This window comes from Phacochoerus africanus, chromosome 4, assembly GCF_016906955.1.
Source record: "Phacochoerus africanus isolate WHEZ1 chromosome 4, ROS_Pafr_v1, whole genome shotgun sequence".
Classification (NCBI taxonomy): domain Eukaryota; kingdom Metazoa; phylum Chordata; class Mammalia; order Artiodactyla; family Suidae; genus Phacochoerus; species Phacochoerus africanus.
In genome coordinates, this window is record NC_062547.1 from 28,763,972 (window position 1) to 28,789,858 (window position 25,887).

Sequence of the window (25,887 nt, forward strand, 5' to 3'; positions counted from 1 at the left end):
ACTCATTCACCATGTCACAAAGTCCAGACCTGTGGTTTGCAGATAGTGGGTGACCAGGAGAGGCAGGGCAGTGGCCCGTACATACCCCAGGGCACGGCTGTCTCTCCAGGGCCCAGACAGGACAACTGCAACCTCTCTCAATGCTCTTGTCTATCTTTATTTAAAACATGTGCTTTTTATAGCATTACAGAGCAAAGAGAATGCCGACTGTATGCTTCATGAGTTCATGTGCTTTCAGCCTCCCCATCTTGGAAGTGGAGAGTTAGTGCGGCAGCTCAGACACGCTGCTCCCTGGCCTCTCAGCCACCACCCCTCAATAACAAAGCGCCCTCTGGGTGCACACACCTGACAGGAGGCACCCAGACAGCTATTGTGGCAGCCTGAGTTGGAGTAATGCTTAGATGTTCACTGTCAGGGTATAAGACTGTCAGGGATGGGGCAATTGATCTTGTTTTTTGTTTTTTGCTTTTTCAATTGTGGGTTCTATAGAACTATTTCCAATGGTAAGAAAGTAGGTCAACCCTCTGTGGTCCCCCACTTCCTTCGTGGTACTCGGAGTACTCCAGGCACACAGTTGTCTGGACAGGTGATGCACCCTGAATGGGGTGGGGCATGAAGGAAATCGGTCAGGGTGAGGCACACAGGACTAGACCCTTTGCAAATATTCCAAACAAGGCAAAGAAATGAATGTGTTACCGCCTGAGAGAAGCGACGGCCACAGGGCCAGTCCTCGGAGGTACAGGCGGAGGGGGCGAGCCCATGACCATCTCAGGAAGCTGGGAGAACCTGTAGGCCTGTGCAAGAGATGAGCAGACAGAGGGAGATGAGTTAAAACCTGGTGCCAATCAACAACAGGTTCTTCTTAAAAGAGAAGCAAACTTCTGAGAGTCGGGCTTTCTTTCCTTCCTCAAACTTGTCCCTTCTGGAGTTCCCGTTGTGGCACGGCGGAAACAAATCCAACTAGGAACCATGAGGTTTCGGGTTTGATCCCTGGCCTTGTTCAGTGGGTTAAGGATCTGGCGTTGCCATGAACTGTGGTGTAGATTGCAGACACTGCTCAGATCTGGGGTTGCCGTGGCTCTGGCGTAGGCCAGCAGCTGTAGCTCTGACTAGACCCCCTAGCCTGGGAACCTCCATGTGCTGCAGGTGCGGCCCTAAAAAGACAAAAGACAAAAAACATATCCCTTCAATCTTCCTTAAAATGTTCCCCAGTCCCCTCTTTTGTCTCATCTGCCACCACTTTCCCTTTGCTGGGCCACTGCCATCAGAGTCCTTCAACTGTGCTTGAAGAACCTTCAAGGTTCTTTCCTGCCTCAGGCTTTATACATACCGGTCCTCTCCCCTGCAAGCTTTCCTCCCAACCCTTCTCGTGGTTCCTTCCTTCATCCAGCCTCACGTTCCCCTAGAGCTCCATTCAAGCTATCTCTACATTCTGGGTTTTTTATTTGTTTGTTTGTTTTTGGTCAGAGCAGTTGTCACTCTGGTATCATATCATTGTTTGTTTAGTTATTATCTGCCACAAACTAGACTGTAATGAGGGCAAGGGCTTTGTTGTCAGCTGTAGCCTCACACCTGGAACTGTGCCTGTTCTATTGTAGGAGAGCAATAAATATCAGATGAATGAATGAAAGAATCGCTGATTGTGTTTTACTTTCTCATTCATGGAACACAGGTTTAGTGGGGGAAAGCAGTGGGTTTAGAGTCAGGAAGTATGGGTGGAGGTCCTGGTTTGCTGATGAATAGACTTTATGACATTAAGAAAGTCAGGTGACCTCTCTGGGCCCCAGTGTCTTCTTCTGAAATGGGGCAGGGATGCCTTGCTCAGGGGGGTGGGTGCTAAGAAGGCAAGATAATGTACGTGTAAGTATTTTGTGACCTAGAGAGCACCATTCAAAGACAAAGGATTGTAACTGTCACAAAAGTGCAGACTTGACTCAACATGGGAAGGCATAAAAGGAAAACAGAGATAGGACTGGAGGGCCAGGCCACAGCCTCCTTGAACAAGAGAAAATCTAGAAATGCTGTCAAGATAAAGCTTGGCTTGTGCTTCCCATTCACTTTTTTTTTTTTTCTTTAGGTATCAAGGCCTGCCAGGTCGCTTAAGGAACAAGATGATAGAGCTTTAAACCTGAAGGCATCTGGACAAAAAGTAGGAGCAGAGAGAAAAATCCATAAACAGGAGGGCTTCTCCCTCCAGCATTATGGCAGACTACCTACTTGTAAGGGCTAACCCACTAAATAGCAACCATCTCCTGGATAAAATATATCTCTTAATGCACATAGGAATTGCAGGATATAAGGAAACTCTTGAGGCCAACCCCCACCCCCTAACTCAGCAAACTAAAAAAAAGCCATGAGCTAAAACCAGAGGTAAAAATAATGAGTAGCAAACAAATAGGAAAGGTGGGGTTGCCTGGAAGACAAATGCCATAATGGCAATCGATGAAGAGATTGATTGATTGGGACAGGGCAAGGTGAGGCAGGTGAAACAGACTCACAGTGAACCTGGAAGGGGCTAACACTGGCTCTTCCTAGGGAGGTTATGAATGCTCCCAGGCTCAGGTAGAAGCAATGGTTAAGTCCTCTTCAAGAGGACTTAACTCTAAACTAGGCTCTCAGGATTGGCACAGATTAAGATAAAGAGGAGCTCATAATCAAAGATCAGAAGACACACCAGAAAACATAAGGGAAAGTTAGGAAACATAAGAGATTTGGAACTTTAAGGACTTTAGAGTTTGAAATTTCCAGATACAAAACAAAGTACCAAGGTAAGAAATGTTTTGAAAAAGTAATTGGCCAGACAGAAATATCAGGAGTGATCTAGCTGATCTCAAAAAAGAACAAATAGAACTTTTAGAAGTGAAACAGTTACTGAAATAAGACGCTCCATAGAGGGCAATGAAGTAATGGATTTGTCACAGACGAAGAGAAATTAAAAATCTAGAAAATGGAATTGAGGAGATTACTAAGAATGAAATGCAATGAAACGAGAAGATAGAAAATATAAAAGAGAAGTAAAAGATATGGGGGACAGAATAAGAAGGTCTAACGTGCAGCTAATCAAAGTCCCAAAGGATAAAGGCTGGAGGAAGAAAAAGAAGCAATGACTAAGACTTTTCCAGAATTGATAGAAATCAATAAATTAATCATTCCAGGAAGCACAATGTATAACAAAAAAGATATGAAAAATACACAACTATATATACCGTAGTGAAATGGTAGAATACCAAAGACAAAGAGAAGATCTTAAAAGCAGCCAGAGAAAAAAGGCATATCGCCTACAAAGGGATGACGTTTAGACCAACTTAGATGACTTCTCAACAGCATCCTGAAGACCCATGGGATGCAAAGTGCTCAAAGAAAATAACTGTTAACCTAGAAGTGTATCAGCAACAGTATCATCAAAAAACCATTTGTATCATCAAAAACCATTTGCTCAGGTCTAGAAATATTAGCTGAATCAGTATGGAAAGCTACATCATCATGCTGCATTTCCATTTTTAGCATAAGTAAACTGTGTATGCTAAGGTAGAATTCAGGGAACCAAAGTCTTAAGTGCCACTCTATGCTAAACTCCTTGGGATCCAGTAGGCATGTCTATCTCATCCTGGTATGCCTACCTTACCAAGCAAAGTGCTTTGGACCTAGCAATGCTAAGTAACTCTTTGCTAAATGAATGTTGAGTGAACCAGGGGTCTGGAGACCCAGGCTCTCATCTTGATTCAGCCATTCACATTCTATGGACAAATCATTCAGTTTCTCTGCAACCTTTTTTTTTTTTTTTTTTGCTTTTTAGGGCTGCACCCGTAGCGTAAAAAGGTTCCCAGACTAGGGGTCAAATCAGAGCTACAACTGTCGGCCTATGTCACAGCCACAGCAACACCAGATCTGAGCTGCATCTGAGACCTACACCATAGCTCACAGCAACGCCAGATCCTTAACCCACTGAGCGAGGCCAGGAACTGAACCCACAACCTCATGGTTCCTCGTCGGATTCGTTTCCGCTGCACCACGATGGGAACTCCTGCAACCTTTTGTTTTGTTTTGCTTTGTGAAATAAGGCACTGGAGTAGCTCGTAGGCTTCCAAACCAACATTTCTTTAGTCATGAAACCATTCTGACATAACCAGATTAAAGCAGAGATTTTCTGGTTGAAGCTGGGGGTGGGAACGCTGCGATGAATTTGGCCCTTCACTTACCAGCATCATAACACCTGGGGACCTCCCGCAACCCTATGGTTTGGCAGAGTTTGAAAATCCTTGTCCTGGATGTTCTTTCAACTTTTCAATCCATTACTATCAATAAACCAACAAGTAAGGATGTGCCTTTCCAAAAGAGAGAAAAGCCTCTCTTCTCTCTTTGCCCTTTCATGATACTAGTAGGGGAGACAGATAACTCACTTGTGTTCCTGGTTCTTGGAAGGCTTATTCTGTAGTCGACACAGTTTCCCAGCCAAGAAAATGCTTTCTGTGCCTGTATCCGTCTTGTTACAGTTCACCAAAGAATTGATTAAAAGTTCCTCATTTTAACACATTTCATGGGAATTTCCTTCTTTGGACAATTTTTCCAAGTACAAAGCAAGACTGCACAGGGGATCAAGGTCCCCTTTGGTCTGTATCCTCGAGGTTCCCGGGCATCACAGGGGCCACGTGAGAAGCAGAAAGTTCTGCGCCCTGTACTGAGGGCTGGAGGGACTCCCTCCAAACTGTCTTTCTACATCCCCCTGTGCAGTATCCTCATGGGTCTAAGTCCCCCTGGATTTGCATTCTGGCTCCCCTTTCCATGTGCTTGGAACATGGCTCTCTGCTGGTTGCTTTGTGACTAGGATCCCACTAGATGCTATTGCTCCAAACTGTTACCTGGTTCCAAGTTCCCGGTTCCGTGACAGGGGCGGTGAGGGGTCCAGTCTGGTGCCAAAGGACACCATCTTTGGGGATCCCTGCCTTTTGGCTAGAAAGGTGATCAGCCACTCAGAACTGAAGGTAGACTCTACAAGTCGGTCTCAGGTCTCCGAAGTGGATGGAGCCTGGATGTGACAAGAGGAGGGCATGCTCTGGGCTCAGAAGTTTGGTTGCAAAAGTAGAAGAGAAGAAGGGGACCACAGACTGCTCAAAGTTCCAGGCCTGATGTCCCTGGGTAGGGGCGAGGGGGTAGGTCAGGGCCGTTTTTTCTGGCTGTCCCAGTGGATCATGAGCCCAGGTGAGACCCACTGAGTGCTGGATGCTCCTTGTGCACGTGAATCCATCCAGAGGAGGAATCCGGGCAAGATCAACAGGGTGACAGGTCCAAGGGGGCAGCCTGTAGCTGGAGGAACAGGTCGGGGGCCTTAGGCTTTGCATGGGTGGGAGAATGAGGCCTGGCAGACCAAAGTCACCCACCCTCATTGGTGTCTGCAAGTCAGGCCCAGGTGAGAGCAGATGTGCCAGTCTTCCCATCCCTGCTGACATTGCTGGGCTGCGCTGCCTGGTGCCCCTCCCACTCACCTTGTGCCCACCCTGAGAACCTTCCTCCAGGCAGAACAATTGTCTACCTATGTCCACATGCAGCTATAAATAACTACATCCTGGCACAGGAAGTAGAATCTTCTCTTTAGTTGAAAACAGGTAATTGAAGCCTGATCTCATGGTAAAAACCCAGTGCTTATGTTGATCTGTCAGTTCACCTAGAGTTACAGATAGAGCAACCCTGACGCTTCAGAGACTGGGAATCACAGAAGGTTCAAGCTGGAAAGAGAGCAGGAGACACGTCCCCTACCTTAAAGAGAACAGGAGACACAGCCCCTACATTAACCTTAACCTCGCTTAACTACAGAAGCCTGGAGAGGTGAACTGACTTGTTCCAAATCACACAGGCAGGTAAGGTGCTGTCTTGCAGTTCTGAGCTAAAGGTGGCGAGGTGCAAAGGGCATGGGTTTGGAGTCAAATGAAACCGGAGTTGAATCCTGGCTTGATCTTTATCAGCTGCTGCTTCCTCCAGCAACCTACCTTCTCTGTGCCTGTTTTTTCATTAGGTGATGAAAGTAACAGAATCATACCCCCACTTTACAGGCTGTTTGGAAGACTCATATGGTCAATGTGATATCTGGCACACAGTAGATACTCAATAAATGATGTCTTCTTCCTTTTGAGACAGGATAATGTTTTGAGAAAGTAATTGTAGGGATCAAGGCTTTGCCACCACAGTTCTTGGAATCCAGGGCCCTCCCCCTGCCCCAAGCAGTGAGGGCATCCCATCTTTTGTAGCTCTGACTCAACCCCTAGCCTGGGAACTTCCGTGGGTGTGGCCCTAAAAAAGACAAAAAGAAAAGCCAAAGCTATTGAATTGCAAGAGTTTATGGGTTTTTGTTTTTGTTCTGCTTTTTAGGGCCACACCTGGGGCATATGGAAATTCCCAGGCTAGGGGTCAAATTGGACCTGTGCTGCTGGCATACACCACAGCCACAGCAACTCAGGATCCGAGTCGCATCTGTGACCTACACCACACCTCACAGCAATGGTGGATCCTTAACCCACTATGCGAGGCTGGGGATCGAACCTGCATCCTCATGGATACTAGTCAGATTCGTTCCACTAAGCCACAATGGGAATTTCTGAGTTTATGGTTTTAAATATAAAAAACCCAAGTCCTTAAAGCCCTCAAGGCCTAAAGCTGACACCAAAACAAGAGATTTGGAAGAAATGAGATCTGTTTAGACTCCTCTGCTCCTAGAATAGGTAAACGCCCTGGGGTGAGGAAGAAGAGGAGAGCTTAGATGCTGATGGTCTGGGGAAAGGGCTTTGTGTCCCGCCTCAATCGGGGAGGATAGGGGTGGGGAGGTGGAGGAGAGACTAAATCAAGGAAGAGAGAAGGGAAAGCGGCAAAGGGGTATGTGTGACAGAGAGAGCAAGAGACACAGAGGGAGAGGGGAGAGCAGAGACTCGAGCATGGGAGAAGCGGAAGGAGGGGTCTGCAGAGAGAGCTTGTAAGCAGGAGGACCGGGATCAGCCAGGATCTGCCCAGACTCACACCTGCAGGCTAGATGGAAACAGACTTCTCAGGGTCCCGAGCCAGAGCAGGTAGCTGAGAACAAACTGGGACCAAGTACTGGAGCCTTCTCCCCACCACGGCCATGCTCTGCACCATGTAGGTACCCCTCAATCCTTACACGCACACACAAGCTTAATCCAGGGATGGGGCGCGAGACCCTGAATTGACTGAGACTGAGCTTTGGGTGCTAGAAGATTAGAGAAATGTACGTGCCTTGCACACCTGAGTTTGTGAACTGAGAGACAAATTCCTCTCCTCCTCCCCCTCTCCTTTCCCGCACAGCCGTCCTGTATAAGCTGTGGGTTTCACTCACTCAGATGATTTCTCTACCCCTAGAGGGGTATGCATTTGCCAGACGCTAGGTACAGGGTTGGTTTTCATGGGGAATTTCTCGGGACCATCCACAGGCTGACGCCCCAGCCCAGGCTGTCCCAGGTAAGAAAGAATGACCTACTTTTGTGGACTCAGGAGCTGGACAATGCCCCATTGTATGGCTGTTAATATAACTGACGCTGTCTCGGGCCCGTTCAGTTCCTCTTGTCCTTCCACTGACCTTCCCCAGGACTGTACTGCGGGGTAAATCAGCTGTCATCAAGGGCTTTGTAGTTAATAGATAATTATTTAATGATCATTAGGTCCAGGTGGCCTCTATGGGCCATTACTCTCCAAACAATGATAAAGACCTCGTGGATGTATTCCCCACACCCACAAGACCAGTTACCCATCATAAATCTTGACTTAGGATGATACCACTCCTTGTCCCTAAGCATGTACCCCTATAACCTAGGTTAATTATAAAATTGTCCCTGTGGCCTCTCTGCAGTGTGGGGTGCAGCTGCAAATGCTTCTGGATCTCTACCTGCCCAGTCCAACCCTATAATACTTACCCTATGTAAGTCACTCTGTAATAAACGGATCCACTGATTATATGGAGCTGCCTGCTCAAGATGCCTGTTTGGTTCAGTGGGTACTTTTTTCCCGTCCATCTTCAAACACCCAACAATGCTGCTTGGGGTAGGCCCTCTCCCATTGGTCCAACGTCACCAAACTGCCAATGACTTTTGTGCAACGATTGGCAATGCATTTTCTCCGCACCTGGCCAGAGCTCAGAACAGATTCAAATTTGATTTGGAGAAGTTTCTTGAACCCAAGTGTTGTGGTGCATGCAAACTACTGCCTGACTGGTCTGCATATCTCACCATTCATGAAGGTTTAGGAAGGGATCTTTTTGTTTGGGTTTGGTTTTGAGGGGAGAGGAGGAAAAAGGCTGTAGTATTCTCAATTCCCTCCTAGTAAAGACGTCTTTCTTACAAGGGGCAGTGAGAGGAATGGACAAAAATCCCATCAGACTGGATAAGCTTCCTTATAAGAAGATCACACTCTGAAGTTTTGGAGAGACAAGTTCTCATCAGAGCCTGGAACATCTCTTTGGCTCACCTGCCAGTGTGGAAAGCACATGGGCTTTGAAGTTAGGTCTGGGTTCTAAGCTCAATTCTGCCCCCTACAGGTGAATCACCTTGGGTAGGTTTCTTCACTTCCCCATGGTGTACACAGGGATAGCCATACTGACCTCATGGGGAGTTTGTTAGATCAGAAAAGACAGCAGCACTTAGCTTACCGTCTGGTACACAGTGGAAGTGCAATAGATGGCAACTGTTGTGGTTATTATTATTTATTACTGTTGGTTGCACCTGTAAAGCCTCCAGTGGGGAAAATGTTTTCAGCCTGCTGCCTTTCTCCGAATCCCCCACTCCGACACCCATGAGAAGGCTGTAGGATGTTTTCATGTCACCTGACACAGACCCATTACGGCTGCTAGTGAAATCAGATTGGTCATTAGGTGTCAAGTCCAATTTCTTCACAGATTCAAGGGGTAAAATATGATCAGGAGTCTTCTGAACTGCAGTGCAGAAATCTCCAGCTGCTGGCAGGAACCTTTTCCCTGATATAAATGCCATCAGCCTGGCCGAATGCATTCAGAACCACCAGCTTCCAATTAGCGTCGGGCAGAGCTCAGAGTGCTTCCTTTTTGGAAGCTGAAAAGTAATCATAGTTATCATTCTAAATTGCCACCTTGTCCATTGATTTCCACATTATCATAGCACGAGGGGGCTTGGCAAGAACTTGGGTTAAGAACCATCATTGCTACTGTGTATTGTTAGCTATTTTCCCTTTCATTAAAATAGGGACCACGTGTGTTGTTGGCAAAAGGAAACCTTAACAAAAGAACTGCCTTTTTTTTTTTTTTTGTCTTTTTGCTATTTCTTGGGCCGCTCCTGCGGCACATGGAGATTCCCAGGCTAGGGGTTGAATCGGAGCCGTAGCCACCAGCCTACACCAGAGCCACAGCAACGCGGGATCCGAGCCGCGTCTGCAACCTGCACCACAGCTCACAGCAACGCCGGATCGTCAACCCACTGAGCAAGGGCAGGGACCGAACCCACAACCTCATGGTTCCTAGTTGGATTCGTTAACCACTGCGCCACGACAGGAACTCCAGAACTGCCTTGGATGTGGTTCCATCTGATGGCCCATCTTTGTTATTTCTCAGCCCTTTCCGATTTTTTTGGTGGCCTCATTTTGTAAGTATATGACGCTAACGTTTTCGCCTTTCTGGACACAACTGCCAAGCCTGACTTAGGACAAACAGAACCATCTACGTTTTCATATGTCCCACAGTGACATTTTTCGATGGTTTTGTTGAATTGAGGCATAATGGCTGTGGGTTGTGGCATCTTCTTGCCCATCACTGGAAGAACCATCTCAGTTGTTTAAGTTTTCCTCTCTGAAACCCAGATCTTTTTGTGGATCTCAAGTCTGGCCTCCAGCTAGAGGGGCCTGGTCGTTCTTTAAACAGAGAATCACCTTTCAACAGAAGTGAAGCTTCTCTGAGCACCCAGAGCATGCTCGTGGAAGAATTTAAGAGAGTAGACGGAAAAGAAGATGTAGTCTCAGAACCATCAGGGAAAGAGATACAAATAGCGGAAGCCAATGAAAAGGAGAAAGTATTTTTATCATAATGACTAGCACTTTTCCAGTAATTTGATGTGCGAGGCACCATTCAAAGCACTCTGATTAATAACTGATAACACGTATTGGGTGTTTACGAGGTGCCAGGACTGTGCTAAGCTTTTTACACGAATTATCATTCCTTCCTCATTGCAGCCCCCTTCCTGCCACATTCTATGGCTGAGGGATCCAAGGCTCAGAGTGATGGCAACTGGCCAAGGTCATTCAGCTGGTGGGTGCCATGCCCCTCTGGGATGATGGAAAATCCAGGGACACAGTCCTTGTCTGGAATCAGGAAGGATGAGCCAATGAGGTATTTTTTAATTTCATTCTTGACTTCCTCATCGACCCATTGGTTTTTTTTAGTAGCATGTTGTTTAGTCTCCATGTGGTTAGTTTTTTCTCATTTCTTTTCCTGTAGTTGATTTCTAGTGTCATGCCCTTGTGGTCAGAAAAGATACTTGAAATAATTTCTATACTCTTAAATTTGTTGAGTTAGCTTTGTGCCCCAGTATGTGATCAATCCTTGAGAATGTTCCATGTGCACTTGAGAAGAATGTATATTCTGATTTTTTTGGATTAATGTCCTGAAAATGTCGATTAAGTCTAACTTTTCTATTGTGTCACTTAGGATCATGCTGCCTTACTGATGTTCTGTCTAGAGGATCTGTCCATTGATGGGGGAGATGAGCCAATAAAACTGAAGTCAGGGTGGATCAGTGTAGAATGGATACTGGCAGCTCTTCCCAGGGGACAGCTACCTTAAGAGACAGGTATATATGCAGTAAGATTAGATGTTTTCCAAATCTCAGTGAGAAGACCCCTTCTTCCCCATAAAGGAGAAGTATCAATTTAATGGGCAACTAGTTAGGAAAACTATAATTGTGGAAATGGTAACATGACTGTCATGGGAAGGTATTTTCAGGTCATAGATTTGCAAGGCTCAGTGAGCATTCTTCTAACTCTTTCTGAAAAAAGGATATTTGTACCCTACTCTGATGGGAGCATGGCCATCTGATGGGAGTGTCAGCAGCCCCAGAGTTGCTGACACTCTTCTGGAAGGCAGTGCTACTTGAACATATCCAGCAAAGTCCCCTGATGGCAGAGGCAAACCCCTATTCCTGAGGTCTGGGCATTGCCCCAAAGCTGTTTTTTTTTGTTTGTTTTTGTTTTGTTTTTTGTTTTTTGTTTTTTGCTTTTTAGGGCCACACCTGTGCCACACAGAAGATCCCAAGTTAGGGGTCGAATCGGAGCTGCAGCTGCCAGCTTAGACCACAGCCACAGCCATGCAGGATCAGGCTGCATCTGTGACCTACACCACAGCTCATGGCAATGCTGGATCTTTAACCCACTAAGTAAGACCAGAGATTACCTGCATCCTCCTGGATACTAGTTGAGTTTGTAACCCACTGAGCCACGATGGGAACTCCCAAGTCTTCTATTTTAAATTGAACAGAATTTTACATTATATTCCACCCCATCTCGGAAAATGGCATGCAAAAGAGATGTCCTGCGTTCACCCTCACTCCTTTTTTTTTTGGTCTTTTTGCCTTTTTCTTGGGCTGCTCCCGTGACATATGGAGGTTCCCAGGCTAGGGGTCTAATTGGAGCTGTAGGCACCGGCCTACACCACAGCCACAGCCGCATCTTCGACCTACACCACAGCTCACAGCAACGCCAGATCCTTAACCCACTGAGCGAGGCCAGGGATTGAACCCGAAACCTCATGGTTCCTAGTTGGGTTCATCAACCACTGCGACACAGTGGGAACTCCCCACCCTCACTCCTTTATCGACTATGCTCTCTGGGTTTGCATATCACAGACTGAGAAAAACGATTCCATACCAACCAGTTCTCTTTCTAATAATGTCTTCCTTTCCCCAAACTGGCTTTTACTTAATGAAAGACCACGTTGATTGGCAAACAAGTATTCTGGCCCACCTGGTCATCCAGCTTCTCACTGCAGGTTTGGAAGTTAATAGTCTTACTAGTAAAGCAGGTGATGTGAGTTTAGTCAGGGTGCTCTGACCACCCTGGAGTGAATGGACAAAACAGAAATTCTGCACCTGCCGACCTAAGGACACGCCCTGGCAATGGTGATGATCCCACCCAAGCTCAGGTGCCCCTGCCCCAGAGGCTCAGTTTGAAATAAACTCTGGTCTTTGCTGCTAAAGCTTCCTCAACAGGGAAAGATGGGGCCAGAGACTGACATTCAAAGAGATGGCACCAGTGGTAACAAACCCGACTGGTATTAATGAGGACGCGAGTTTGATCCCTGGCCTCACTCAGTGGGTTAAGGATCCAGCATTGCCATGAACTGTGATGTGGGTCGAAGACGCGGCTTGGATCGCATGTTGCTGTGGCTGTGGCCTAGGTCAGTGGCTACAGCTCTGATTCGACCCCTAGCCTGGGAACCTCCATATGCTGCAGGCATGGCTCTAAAAAGCAAAAAAAAAACCCCAAAAAACAATAACAAACAAACAAAACCAAAGAGAGGTCACTGACAGAGAGAGCCTGAGGGGATTAGGAGCTGTGTTAAGGGTAGACATTCCACAGACCTAGTGGAGGGGGGGAATCGGGAGCAAAGAACAATAAGGAAATTCACACTAGTGTGGAGACTAGGTGGTGACACGGCATAACAGCAGTTTCTTATTAAGTGCCAGCATAGGGTGGGCTTTAGGGGAGGTCTGAAGTTATCACAGGGCTCCACAAATCCACAGGTGTCCCAGATAGTCTACGGCAAAGGAAAGAAATAATATGGATGGAGCAAGAATGTGACAGCACAAGGCAGGTTAAGAACATGGGCTCTAGGAGTTCCTGTCGTGGCTCAGTGGTTAACTAATCTGACTAGGAACCATGAGGTTGCGGGTTTGATCCCTGGCCTCGCTCAGTGGGTTAAGGATCCGGCATTGATCACCACAGCCGTGAGCTGTGGTGAAGGTTGCAGACGAGGCTTGGATCCCGGGTTGCTGTGGCTCTGGTGTAGGCTGGTGGCTACAATTCCGATGAGACCCCTAGCCTGGGAACCTCCATATGCCAAGAGAGTGGCCCTAAAACAGGGGAAAGAAAAAAAAAAAAAGAAGAACATGGGCTCTGTTGCCAGATGGCCTGGCCTTGAGTCCTGGGTCTACCCCTTCCTCCCCTTCCTGGCTGTGTGACTTGCACAAGCTGGGTAACCCCAGTTTCCTCATCTGTAAAACAGGAATGAAACTAATACCTGTGTGTACTAAGGTGTGTAGCAAGGACTAAATACATGGGTTAACATACACTTGACACTTAGATCAGTACCTAGTAAAAGTGAAACACTCAATAAAGGTTAACTTTTTAGTAGGTAATTACATATCACAATAACAACTTATAAAGCTCTATTCATGAGTAACCCCTGGGAATATGGCATGAAATATTACAACGGTGGGATATACACAGACACAAAGCAGTGTCTATTATGTTCTGTGGCTTATAAAACGACATCTGCCTTTTCAAAAAGATACCTATAGATGCCAAGACGATGAACTAATTAAATGCAAACTAATTAAAATGGTTGTTTAAATCACGGAAGCTTTTAGTCACTGGGTGCTTTCTCAGACACTGATGTGCAGTTACCACTTATGAGATAGTCACAACTGCAACCTCTGCAGCATTTGCTGTGTGCCTGGCCTTCTTCTCGTACCTCATGCATATCAACTTGGTTCATCCTTACAACAACCCTAGGGATTTGGTTCTTTTTTTTTTTTCTAATTTATTTCACTGGTAGTGTATTTGAGTAATGTCAAGGTAAAAAGCCAGTGAGGGGTTGAGCTGGGATTCAAAGTGAAGCCACCCACCTCCAGGGCCTCTGCTGGGAACCCCAGGGCTACACGGCTCCCTAACATGGGGCTTTGCAATGCACTGGGATTCAAAATCAAGCCACCCACCTCCAGGGCCTCTGCTGGGAACCCCAGGGCTACACGGCCCCCTAACATGGGGCTTTGCAATGCATTGTGACATATAAACCAGGTTCTTGAACTTGGGCTTGTACAAAAGCATCAGTGCCTAAAGAATGAGGTCAGGCCTTGGAGGGAGGGATAGAAAAGATGCACCCTAAAATGCATTGCGCTTGGATATAAAGACTTGCTGTGCGCCTGTGCCCACAGGACTAAAAGGCTGAGGCTTGGATCACGGCAAGAGGATGGGATGAGATCCTGGCAAGGTTCATCTCCAAATCCTAAGGTGGCTCGTCACTAAAGTCCCCGCTCTGAGACCCCTGTTGGAACACCCCTGGCAAGAAAGCTGGAGGGTCATCTGACTTACCGGCCGGGGCAGACTGTACTGGTACATTTCCGGGCGGTAGGTGGGCACCCACTGCACCCCAGCCCTGGGCCGCGTCATGGTCCCCGGAGCGCTGGTCACCACCTCGGAGTAGGGCAGGTGCTGGGCGGAGCCGTAGGCCTCCTGGTGCCGGCTCTGGCCCGCGTGGCCCGCAGATGCCAGGCTGAAGGCCTCCTCCAGCAGCATATGCATCTGCTGCCGGACCTCGTCGATGGAGGGCTGCGAGCTCAGCGTGGACGTCTCCGAGTGGCCTTTCACCTGCCTCGGCCGGGCATAGCCCCGGGGCTCGTTCACTCTGTCAATGTTGGTTTCCTCTATGATTTCAGGCTCAGTCTGCGGGACCAAACAAATGCCCAGTGATTAGTTAATGAACCTGCCTTCCATTACTGTTGTCTGCCATTTACTCAAAAATCTTCCCTTTGGACCAGTGACTTTGGGCATTTGTGCTCATTGATATTTTACCCTAGGTGCCCTCTCCAGGAATTCACAGGAATCCACAGGCACTGTAGCAGGGAGGCCACGCTGCAGCCCTCTGCAGCTTAAGGAGCGCACCAGGCTTTGCTCATTAGCATGAGGATGAGTAAGGGCTTTCCACTGAAAACATGAATGGCATCTCAAACCTTTCAGAGACATTCGCTACCCTATGTCTTTTAGGAAGAAGAATCTAGAACATCTTGGAGTCCACACCCCAAGGGCTGGTGTTGTAGACCACAGACTAATTCTAAATGGTCCTGTGCCCAGCCATTTAGGGGATGGCTGCTTGCCTGATGCCAGTTAGCAGAGCGTAACAAAAACAGACCTCAAAGGGTGGGGCCCCTGTGTCAAAAGCTCAGCAGCCGGGTCCCAGCAATCGGTGCCTTAACAAGCCCTCTAGGAGATTCTGATGCCTGCTCAAGTTTGAGACCCCCTGATCTAGACTCTTCTCCTGCCTTCCTCCAGTGGCCCTTCCATTCAGGGAGGAGGTGCAGTACCTAAGTGGGCAGAGAGCTGGGTTTTCATCTGCCTCCAGAGCAGGCTGCCTGGACCGCCTTATGTTTGCCTGCTAACGAATGCTTACGTAGTAGGTCTGCGCATGTGGCAGATTTGGGTCTGAGATTTGCTTTTGTGATTATACAATAGCAAGGTCTTGGGAGAGTCCATGTCCCCTTCAGGCATGGCTGTGGCCACCACCATCTGCTAAAAGAACTTGAGGGTCCTGTATGAATAAACTGGCACAGATCAGATTGCCACACTGCTCTCCAACCATGACACAGGTAACAATGGCCACTTTAGAAAAGTTAGAAAATACAGATAAGCAAGATGGGGGAAAAAAAACGAATTAACATTATTTCTTATTCCATTCCCAAACTTATCTGTGTGTCCATTGTTCTCCCATGCATGCATGCCTATTTGAAAAGACTTATCTGTTTATATCCTGGTTCTAGGTGTTCATTACTATTTTACATAGAGTGAATATTTTCCTACCTGGGTTTCACAACTTAAATGCCGTGTGACCTGGAGCAATGTCTTCGCTTAGTTTGCTCCCCAAAGTGGAACATGAGACGTACGCTTACATACAGATCATCTATTTTGGAAAAGAATTCCTGGGGAACAGGGGCCTAGAATGAGTAAACTAGGGAAGGAAGAAAAGCCAGTCGAGGGTGGGGTACTAAATAAATGATTGCTTTGGGCCACGGAGGCTGAATTCTGCTGGGGACCATCTGGGGAAGCATGCAGAATGTGCTTCAGGATTGCATAACAGGGTTCTGTCCTCCAGTTCTCTTCCCCCGTGAGTCCAGGGTTGCTCCAGAGACTGTCCTTGCACTGTGAGATCTGTGCAGGGGCCAGGTGAGTGGGACAGGGCCCCACAGGTATCCCGTGGAATAGGGCAGAGAAGCCTCAGGGCAAAACTCAGAGATGTTAAAGCTGACATGGTCAAGCTGCTGCTGTGCAGGGCAGATGCTGCAGCAACGGCCAGATTGAAAAGGTACGTTGAGGAGTTCCCGTCGTGGTGCAGTGGTTAACGAATCCAACTAGGAACCATGAGGTTGTGGGTTCAATTTCTGGCCTTGCTCAGTGAGTTAAGGATCCGGCGTTGCCATGAGCTGTGGTGTGGGTCGCAGACGCGGCTCGGATCCTGCGTTGCTGTGGCTCTGGTGTAGGCTGGTGGCTACGGCTCCGATTAGACCCCTAGCCTGGGAACCTCCATATGCCATGGGAGCGGCCCAAGAAATGGCAAAAAGACAACAACAACAACAACAAAAGAAAAGGTACATTGAGACGATAAGAGACAGGACAGAGAAGATATTCTAGGTGAGACACACTCTGCAGCACCACTGCCTCTTATAGTTCCCTGCCGATGCTGGTTGCTACCCACACGCTGCCCTTCCTCCTGGCATCCCCCGTCTCCCTGAAAAATAAGGGGCATCTAGAGCTAAACTAGTCCCAGGTAAAGATCAGTGTCCCTGAGGTAGGTTATTTTTCCCACCTCTGAGCTGTGCTATGCCTTTCCAGTCATCCTGGTGGATCTATCATTATGTGAATTTGTAGTTCCACCTTCAGCAGGGCAAAAATATACCTCTTAGCAACAACTTCCTACTCTCCTGTTCTCCCAGGAGCCCTGGGGTGGGGCTGTACTGGGTTCAGGAGGTTCTCTGAGTAAGCTGGGGTGGAGACTATCATTGGTGGGGAGGTGGAGACACTTTCTCCAAGCTCCCACTGCAGCTACCCCAAAACACCCCAATGGAAATCAACCTCTGCTTCCCCCAACTGCTTCCATTTTTTCTGGGGTGGGGGGCGGGCTTCCTTTTTAAAAATTTGCTTACAGCTGCATCCACGGCATTTGGAAATTCCCAGGCCAGGGATCAAATCTGAACCCCAGCTGTGAGCTGCACCACAAATGCAGCGAGGCCAGATCCTAACATACTGCACCGGGCCAGGGATCAAACCCACGATGCCACAGAGACACTGCCAGATCCTTGATCCACTGCACCACAGCGAGAACTCCTGGGGGGTTCCCTTTAACTGGAGGGACCAGAGTCAGAACATACTATGACTGCAACAGGTTTGCGCTAGAGAACTCCTGTTTTCCCACTGTTTTCACATGGTTTTTTCAGTCGCCTGACGTCTAGAGATGGAAACAAGACACGCTCTCCGATTCTCTGGGCTTCCCTCTCATCACACTTGATTTGCTTATTGAATCTCGAGTAAGTGTGGATGTTCTCTGAGCCCACTCCACTTGTCTCTCGTGAGCTGAGCACAAGACACTGGGCATTCAATAAAGCTCTGTGAAATCGAACCAAAATAAAAAATTCTGTCCAGCTGCCTATGGAGCAGAATTTGAGACAAAGGGCCCTTAAGATAAAGGGCCAAGATTCTCGAACAAATTTCCTCCAATGCTACAAAGCTGCATGGCTACAAGCAAGCCACATGAACTCCCTACACGTCAGGCTCCTCATCTGAAAACAGAGTGTTAACTATGGTCTGGGGGAGTTCCCGTCGTGGCTCAGTGGTTAAGGAATACGACTAGGAACCATGAGGTTGTGGGTTCGATCCCTGCCCTTGCTCAGTGGGTTGAGGATCCAGCGTTGCCATGAGCTGTGGTGTAGGTCGCAGACGCAGCTCAGATCCTGCATTGCTGTGTCTCTGTCGTAGGCCATTGGCTACAGCTTCGATTCGACCCCTAGCCTGGGAACCTCCACATGCCGTGGGAGCGGCCCAAGAAAATGGCAAAAAGACAAAAAATAAAACCAAAAATCAACCAAACAAAAAAAACTCTGGTCGGGGAAGTCCCTTCTCGTTCTCACATTTACTGTTTCTTGGGCTCTGTCTGTTCTAGGAGGGCCTGGATTCCTCACATGATCATCATTCTTGGGGGAATCTAATGTCCACTCAGAAGGGGAATCCCTCTCCCTCTGTATCACCTCCCTCCCCAGTTCAAAATACACGAGCAGGGATAAGTTTGCTCTTTTACTTAACAGATAACCATAGATTTCAACCCAGTGCTTGGCCCTGGATTGGGAGTTGCAGATACAATTAATAAGATAGCGTCCTAGCCCTCAAGGAACTCCCATCTCTAGGAGGAGACAAATAACAACATCAACTCTGATAATAACAGCAGCTAACATTCACTAACAGCTTATGTGCCAGACACTGCTCTAAGTGCTTTATGTATACATCCATTTTTTTTCCCCTTACGATAATCTATGAGGTAGTAACTATAATTATCCTTGCTTTGCAGATGAAGACATCAAGGCATGGAGTTCCCGTCATGGCTCAGTGGTTAACGAATCCGACTAGGAACCATGAGGTTGCAGGTTCGATCCCTGGCCTTGCTCAGAGGGTTAAGGATCTGGCGTTGCTGTGAGCTGTGGTGTAGGTTAGCAGACTCGGCTCGGATCCCGCATTGCTGTGGCTCTGGCGTAGGCCGGCAGCTACAGCTCCAATTAGACCCCTAGCCTGGGAACCTCCATATGCCTCGGGAGCGGCCCAAGAAATGGCAAAAAGACAAAAAAAAAAAAAAAAAGACATCAAGACATTAAAGATCCAATATATTGCCCATAATTGGTGGAGCTGGGATTTGAACCCAGAGTGTCTGATTCCAGCACCCAAGCTCTTACCCACCCCATATACAAACAGTTCCATTACCATACCATAGATACGGAGGGACAAAAAGACTTCTGTGACTAGGAGGACAGACTATAAAGTAATAGTTGAGATACCCTGTGTCACTGATTACTCTAAGGATGGAAAGATCAGTGTGTGAATATCGAGCGCTTAGAAGAGTGTTGGCACCTAGGCCAATGCTATCTGCCTCCTCCCACAGACAGGTGGCTCCTTTAAGGCTGGGTGGGTGTCTTACTGATGGATCCACAGCCCTCAGTTGAGGGCCAAGCCCAAAGCTGAAACTAGTAATTGCCTGTTAAGAAGAACCGAACACAGCCAAGTTACTTGAGGACCTGTGACATGCCAGCCCAGTCCTGGGCTTTCCACTCGTCACCTCACCAATCCCCGAGGGCCGTACAGTTGTGCCCATTTTTGCAGATAAGGCGTATGTGTCAAGTGGCTTAACCTGCTCCAAGCCCTTCTCCTTGGACATTTTCAAAAATACCTTTTGCTTTTATTTGACAAAAAGGGGGAGACAGGAGCAAAGACAAACCTCCCAGTGTTGGCTGATGGTTGGCTTGGGTACAAAAGTCAGTGACGTATCTGGGACAGAGAATGTATTTTTAAACCTCCTTAACTTGGAGTTTACCATACTTGCTTCTCCAACCTCAGGCTCTTGAAAAGCACTGGGGAACTATTGAAAAAAAAACAAAAACAAAAAAATCAATCAAGATAGACTTCAGTAAAAATTCTAAAAAAGTAATCAGGGAATGTCTGTTCATGGTAGAAAATTAGAAAGTACAGATAAGCAAAGGGAAGAAAATTAAAATCCATTCTAATCCTACACCAGAAATAACTAAAGTTAACATTTTGACCTTCGTGCACATCCTTCCAGATGTTTTCTATGCATATGAAATAGGAAAAAGATGATGATTCCTGGTGCTTTGCCAACACTCTCCCCCTTATTCCCTGACTCCATCCATCACCCTACCCCAGGCAGCTACAAAGAATGTTGGTTTGGTCCAAGTCAGTTTCTCTCCTCTTGTCTCCCAAGGAAAGCCCACGCTTGCTGCAAGATTCTCTGGCTTTTGAGATGGAGAAGAAGTAGGGGAGGACAAGGAGGCAGAAGGGGAGTGGTGAGCAGGGTTTTTAAGTGGGATTTTGGAGCCCCTCGTGGCTCAGCGGTTAATGAATCTGACTAGGAACCATGAGGTTGCGGGTTCGGTCCCTGGCTTCTCTCAGTGGGTTAAGGATCTGGCGGTGCCGTGAGCTGTGGTGTAGGCTGCAAAAGCAGCTTGGATCCTGAGTTGCTGTGGCTGTGGCCCTTTTCTAGGGCCACTCCCTCGGCATATGGAGGTTCCCAGGCTAGGGGTCTAATCAAAGCTACAGCTGCTGGCCTACACCACAGCCACAGCAACGCGGGATCCAAGTGGAGTCTACAACCTACACCACAGCTCACGGCAATGCCGGACCCTTAACCCACTGAGCAAGGCCAGGGATTGAAGCCACAACCTCATAGTTCCTAGTCAGATTCGTTAATCACTGAGCCATAACGGGAACTCCGAAAATGTCCCATTTTAGACAAATCCTCACATATATGGATTTACATACATGTAATGGAATTGTATATATTTTGAAACCTTTTTTATACAACAATATTGCAAATAAACCTTTCAATAAACAGATGTATTTATTGGGAATAACTTTAAAAATTTCACAGTATTCTGTGCTATGTGGAGTTTTCAACTCTATCCACTATTTTAGACGGTTTACTAATATTTTACTATAGAAACAAAACTGAATGGTATATACTTGTGATTAAAATTTTGCATATAGCCATGAATGTAGCCTTACACTAAATTCCTAGAAGTAGAATTACTGAGCTAGAGGATATGCATTTAAGATTGTGGGCACCTGGAATTCCGTCATGGCACAGTGGAAACGAATCTGACTAGGAATCATGAGGTTGTGGGTGGGTTAAGGATCCGGCGTTGCTGTGAGCTGTGGTATAGGTTGCAGAAGCAGCTCGGATCCTGAGTTGCTGTGGCTGTGGCGTAGGCTGGCAGCTATAGCTCTGATTGGACCCCTAGCCTGGGAATCTCCATATGCTGCGGGTGCAGCCCTAAAAAGCTAAAAAAAAAAAAAAAAAAAAAAGAAAGAAAAAAAAAGAAAGAAAAAAGAAAGAAAAAAAATAGAAACGAGAGACATAAATCCCCAATAAATGCATAAAGAAGTGCTCAACATCATTAGTAACTAGGAAAAGTATATCATTTCCCAGTCACCAGAAAGGCTAAAATTAAAAAGATTAATCACAAATGTTGGTGAAGCTGAGGAGTAGAATTAGAACTGCGAATGTTGTAAATCAACTATAATAAAACAATTAAAAAAAAACAATTAAAACTGTGCCAGTGGGTGGGTAAACAGTATACCTTGTTTGTAAACCTGTTTGTAGTTTCTGAAAAAGTAAAACATACATATATTATGACCCAGAAACTCCACTCCTACCCATTTATCCAAGATAAATAAAAACATACTGTCTTAGTTTGTTCAGGCTGCTGGAATAAAGTAACACAAACTGGGTGGCTTATAAATGATAGAAACTTGTTTCTCACAGTTCTGGAGGCTGGAAGTCCAAGGTGCCAGCGTGGTGGTGGGTGAGGGCCCTCTTTCAGGCTTCACTGTGTCTTCACACAGAGGAAGGGGTGGCGTGGGGGGGGGTGGCACTGTGGGGTCTCATCTATCAGGGCACTAACCCTATTCCTGGATTCCACGCTCATGACCTTGATAGCCTCTCAAAGGTCCTCTCTCCTAATACCAACACAGTTCTCAACATCTGAATTTTAGGGAGACACACACTTTTAGGTTACAGCACAAATGTTCACAAAATACATAGGTGAAAATGCTGTGTTTTTGTTTTTTGGGTTTTTTTTGCTTCTTAGGGAAGCACTCATGGTTCCATGTCTATCTTGTTCCCGGGCTAGGGGCTGAATTGGAGCTACAGCTGCTGGCCTACGCCACGGCCACAGCAACGTGGGATCCGAGCCACATTTGCGACCTACACCACAGCTCATAGCAATGCCGGATCCTTAACCCACTGAGCGAGGCCAGGGATAGAACCTGCAACCTCATGGTTACTAGAAGGATTCGTTGCCTCTGCGCCATGACGGGAACTCCAGGTGAAAATGTTTATACAAGTTTTTTCTTCTGGTAACTCCAAACTGGAAATAACCCAAATGTCCTACAATAGGGTGATATGTAAACAAATGGTGATATATTTATACCAAGAAATAGTATTTTGTAATGAAAAATAAACTACGGATACATGCAAAAACGTAGAGAAATTCTGAGCAAAAGAAGTCATACCAAAAAGAGTACATAGTGAATTATTTCTTTTATCTGAAGTTCAAGAACAGGTAAAACTATGATGGTGGGTATCAGAAAAGTGATTGTCAATGTGGAGGCTAGTAAAAACTGACCCCAAGGAAAAATGAGGCAACTTTCTTTCTTTTTTTTTTGTCTTTTTGCCTTTTCTTGAGCCACTTCCACGGCATGTGGAGGTTCCCAGGCTAGGGTTCTAATCGGAGCTGTAGCTGCCGGCCTACACCAGAGCCACAGCAACTCGGGATCCGAGCCACGTCTGCGACCTACACCACAGCTCATGGCAATGTCGGATCCTTAACCCACTGAGCGAGGCCAGGGATTGAACCAAAACCTCATGGTTCCTAGTCAGATTCATTAACCACAGTGCCACAACGGGAACTCCGAGGCAACTTTCTCGAAGTGATGAAAATGTTCTAAATGTGACTGGACTGGTGGTTACAAAGGTGTATACATTTGTCAAAGTTCATTTAAGTTTATACTAAATACCTTTTTAAAAATATATATTTTTTTATTTTTTTGTTTTCTTAGGGCTGCACCCACGGAATACGGAGATTCTGAGGCTAGGGGTCGAATTGGAGCTGTAGCAGCTGGCCTACACCACAGCCACAGCAATGCCAGATCTGAGCCCTGTCTGTGAGCTCCTGCAATGCCAGATCCTTAACCCACTGAGGGAGGCCAGGGATCGAATCTGCATCCTTATGGATACTAGTCAGATTCATTTCCGCTGAGCCATGATGGGAACGCCGACACTAAAGACCTTTATACTTTATCATATACACATTTTTGCCTTAATAAAACAACACAGGTTGGGTATCATAGCCAGATGGCATGGGAGCACCTGAGGAGGTGAAATACATGGAGAGACCTCAAGAAGAGGTGGCCATGTGAAGATCATAGAGAAGCTCATGAAGGGTCCTGGGTGGGAAAGAGCTTAGCGTATTCGAGGAAGAGAAAAGGAAACTGCTACAGGCTGATGTGTGCCCCCCTCCCCCAACCATCCCACACATTCCTACGCTGAAGTCCTGGCCCCCAACACCTTAGAAAGCAACTGTATTTGGAGATGGAGTCTTTACAGAGATAAGCTAAAATGAGGTCATTAGAGTGGGCCCTAATTGGAGTTCCCATTGTGGCTCAGTGGTTAATGAATCTGACTAGGCACCATGAGGTTGCGGGTTAGATCCCTGGCCTCGCTCAGTGGGTCAAGGATCTGGCGTTGCCGTGAGCTGTGGTGCAGGTTGCAGATGCAGCTTGGATCCTGCGTTGCTGTGGCTGTGGTGGTAGGCCAGCGGCTACAGCTCTGATTCGACCCCTAGCCTGGGAACCTCCATGTGCTACAGGAGCGGCCCTAGAAAAGGCAAAAAGACAGAAAAAAAAAAAAAAAAAAGAGCGGGCCCTAATTCAATATGCCTGGTGTCCTTCCAGGAAGAGCAGATGTGAATACAGACATGTAGAGGGAAGATGGCCAGTTGGAAGCCAAGGAGAGAGGCTGGAACAGATCCTTCCCTCTCGGCCCTCGGAAGGAAGCAACCCTGCCTGCACCTTGATCTTAGGCTTCCAGGCTCCAGAACTGGGAGAAGATAAATGTCCGTTGTTTAAAGTCATCAGGTCTGTGGTACTTGGCAATGGCAGCCCCGGCTCGCTGATACATGGCGGGAGCTCCGACGGTCAGGAGATGGAGCTGGAGAGGCAGGCAGGGCCCAGATCAGGTAGGATCTCAAAGGCCATGGCAAGAAGGCTGGACTGCTTTCAAAGGGCCATGGGAAACTTGAAATCTAGGCAGGGGAGAAATGTGATTGGAATTTGTGGGAGGTCGGCTCAAAGATGGCAAGGGCTTGGGTTAGGGTGGCTGCGGACAAAGACGATGTAGATGAGTTCAAGATGCACTTTCTTGTTGTCATTTTCGGGCTACACCCGCGGCACAAGGAAATTCCTGGGCTAGGGGTCAAATTGAAGCTGTAGCTGCTGGCCTACACCACAGCCACAGCAATGCCAGATTCAAGCCATGTCTTCGACCTACACCAGAGCTCACGGCAACGCCGGATCCTTGACGCACTGGGCAAGGCCAGGGATCCAACCTGTAACCTCATGGATACTAGACAGGTAACTCCAAGATGCATTTTGGAAGAGGGTTGATAGGACTTGCCGCTGATAGATGAGATGCGGGGATGCAAGGAAGGAGTCAGAGCTGAGACCCTTTAACAAGAAAGGGCATCTCACTAGGTGGTCTCCTGGATGTTCTCTGAGCTCCTCAAGCAGCGTTTTCCTCTGGGCCCTTCTACTTGCTGTTCCTTCTGCCAAAATGCTTTTCCTCCAGTGATCAGCTGGCTTCCTCACTTCAGGTTTCTATTCAAACGTCACTTCGCCAGAGAGCCCTACTTTGGCCATCTAAGTAGAGCACCTCCTGTTATTGTGTATTTTCTATATTTTTTATGTTGTTCTATATTCTATATTCAATATTCCATCACCTTGCCCTGCTTTTTGTCCTGCCATAGCCTTTCCGACATTGTGCTGTACATCTATGTGTTTACGTGTTTATGATCTGTTCCCTTTGCTGGAGCATAAGTGCCACAAAGGCCAAGATCTTGTCAAGTGTCCTACTGTACCCCAGAATGGCAAAGAGTAGAACTTAAGTAATTATTGAATGAATGAATGGAGATTAATCTTAAAAGAAGCCTGGAGAATTTCTGCTCAAAAATCTTTAACATTAAAAGACATTTCCAAAGGTCTAAAATGAATTAGATGGTCTTATCTAAAATGGAATTAAAGAGGAGGGGTGAAGTACTCTTAAAGCCATTTATGCTAGAATTTCTTGGCAGTCCTATTATGGCTTAGTGGTGACAAACCTGACTAGCATCCATGAGGATGCGGGCTTGATCCCTGGCTTCACTTAGTGGGTTAAGGATCTGGCATTGCCATGAGCTGTGGTGTAGGTTGCAGATGTGGCTAGAATCTGGCATTGCTGTGGCTGTGGTGTAGGCTGGCAGCTGCAGCTCTGATTCAACCCCTAGCCTGGGAACTTTCATATGCTATGGATGCAGCCCTAAAAATAAAATAAAATAAAATAAAAATAATAATAATAAATAGGATTTCTTGAGTTATAAGCCCAAAAGTAGATAGATATCTTACAAGACCATACTTTCCAGGACACACAAGTGCAGGCAACAGCACTTTGCCCCACCCATACCCTTCATTTATGAAGCACAAAAATTTGAAGGTTTTCTCCAAAAGTTGCCCCCAGGCCTTGATTTTCATTTCAGCACCAGTCACGGCTCTATCTAGCAAGGAGAACAGATTCTGAACAAATTCTGCAGCTGCACAGCAAGAGAGCCCCAAGACCACGTGGCGGCTTCAGCAAGAAACATTTCTGGGCCATCTGGCCAGAGGAATTGATGTGGTTCCATGTCCATCTTGTTCTCCACCAACAAGGTCCCCTGGGCCACAGGAAACAAGGCTGCTTCTCTCCGTTCAGTGTCTGCTCTGGCTCGGACAACCCCACTGCAAGTGGTGCTTGTCACTGATGAAGCAGAGACATATTTCCAAAGCCACTTTTAGAAACCAAAGTTTAGGAAGTTTCCACTT

At 46.9% G+C, this 25,887-nt stretch overlaps 1 protein-coding gene across 1 annotated transcript in view; it reads right to left on the bottom strand.

The window, feature by feature from the left end:
- Positions 1-25,887, bottom strand: part of KIAA1549L (KIAA1549 like) — a 130,229-nt gene that overhangs the window by 12,033 nt on the left and 92,309 nt on the right. The window contains exons 16-17 of the mRNA XM_047774604.1: positions 14,326-14,676; positions 697-794 (exon numbers count right to left, since the gene is read on the bottom strand). Of these exons, the coding sequence (XP_047630560.1) occupies positions 697-794; positions 14,326-14,676 (449 nt within the window). The remainder of the gene's footprint in view (positions 1-696; positions 795-14,325; positions 14,677-25,887) is intronic.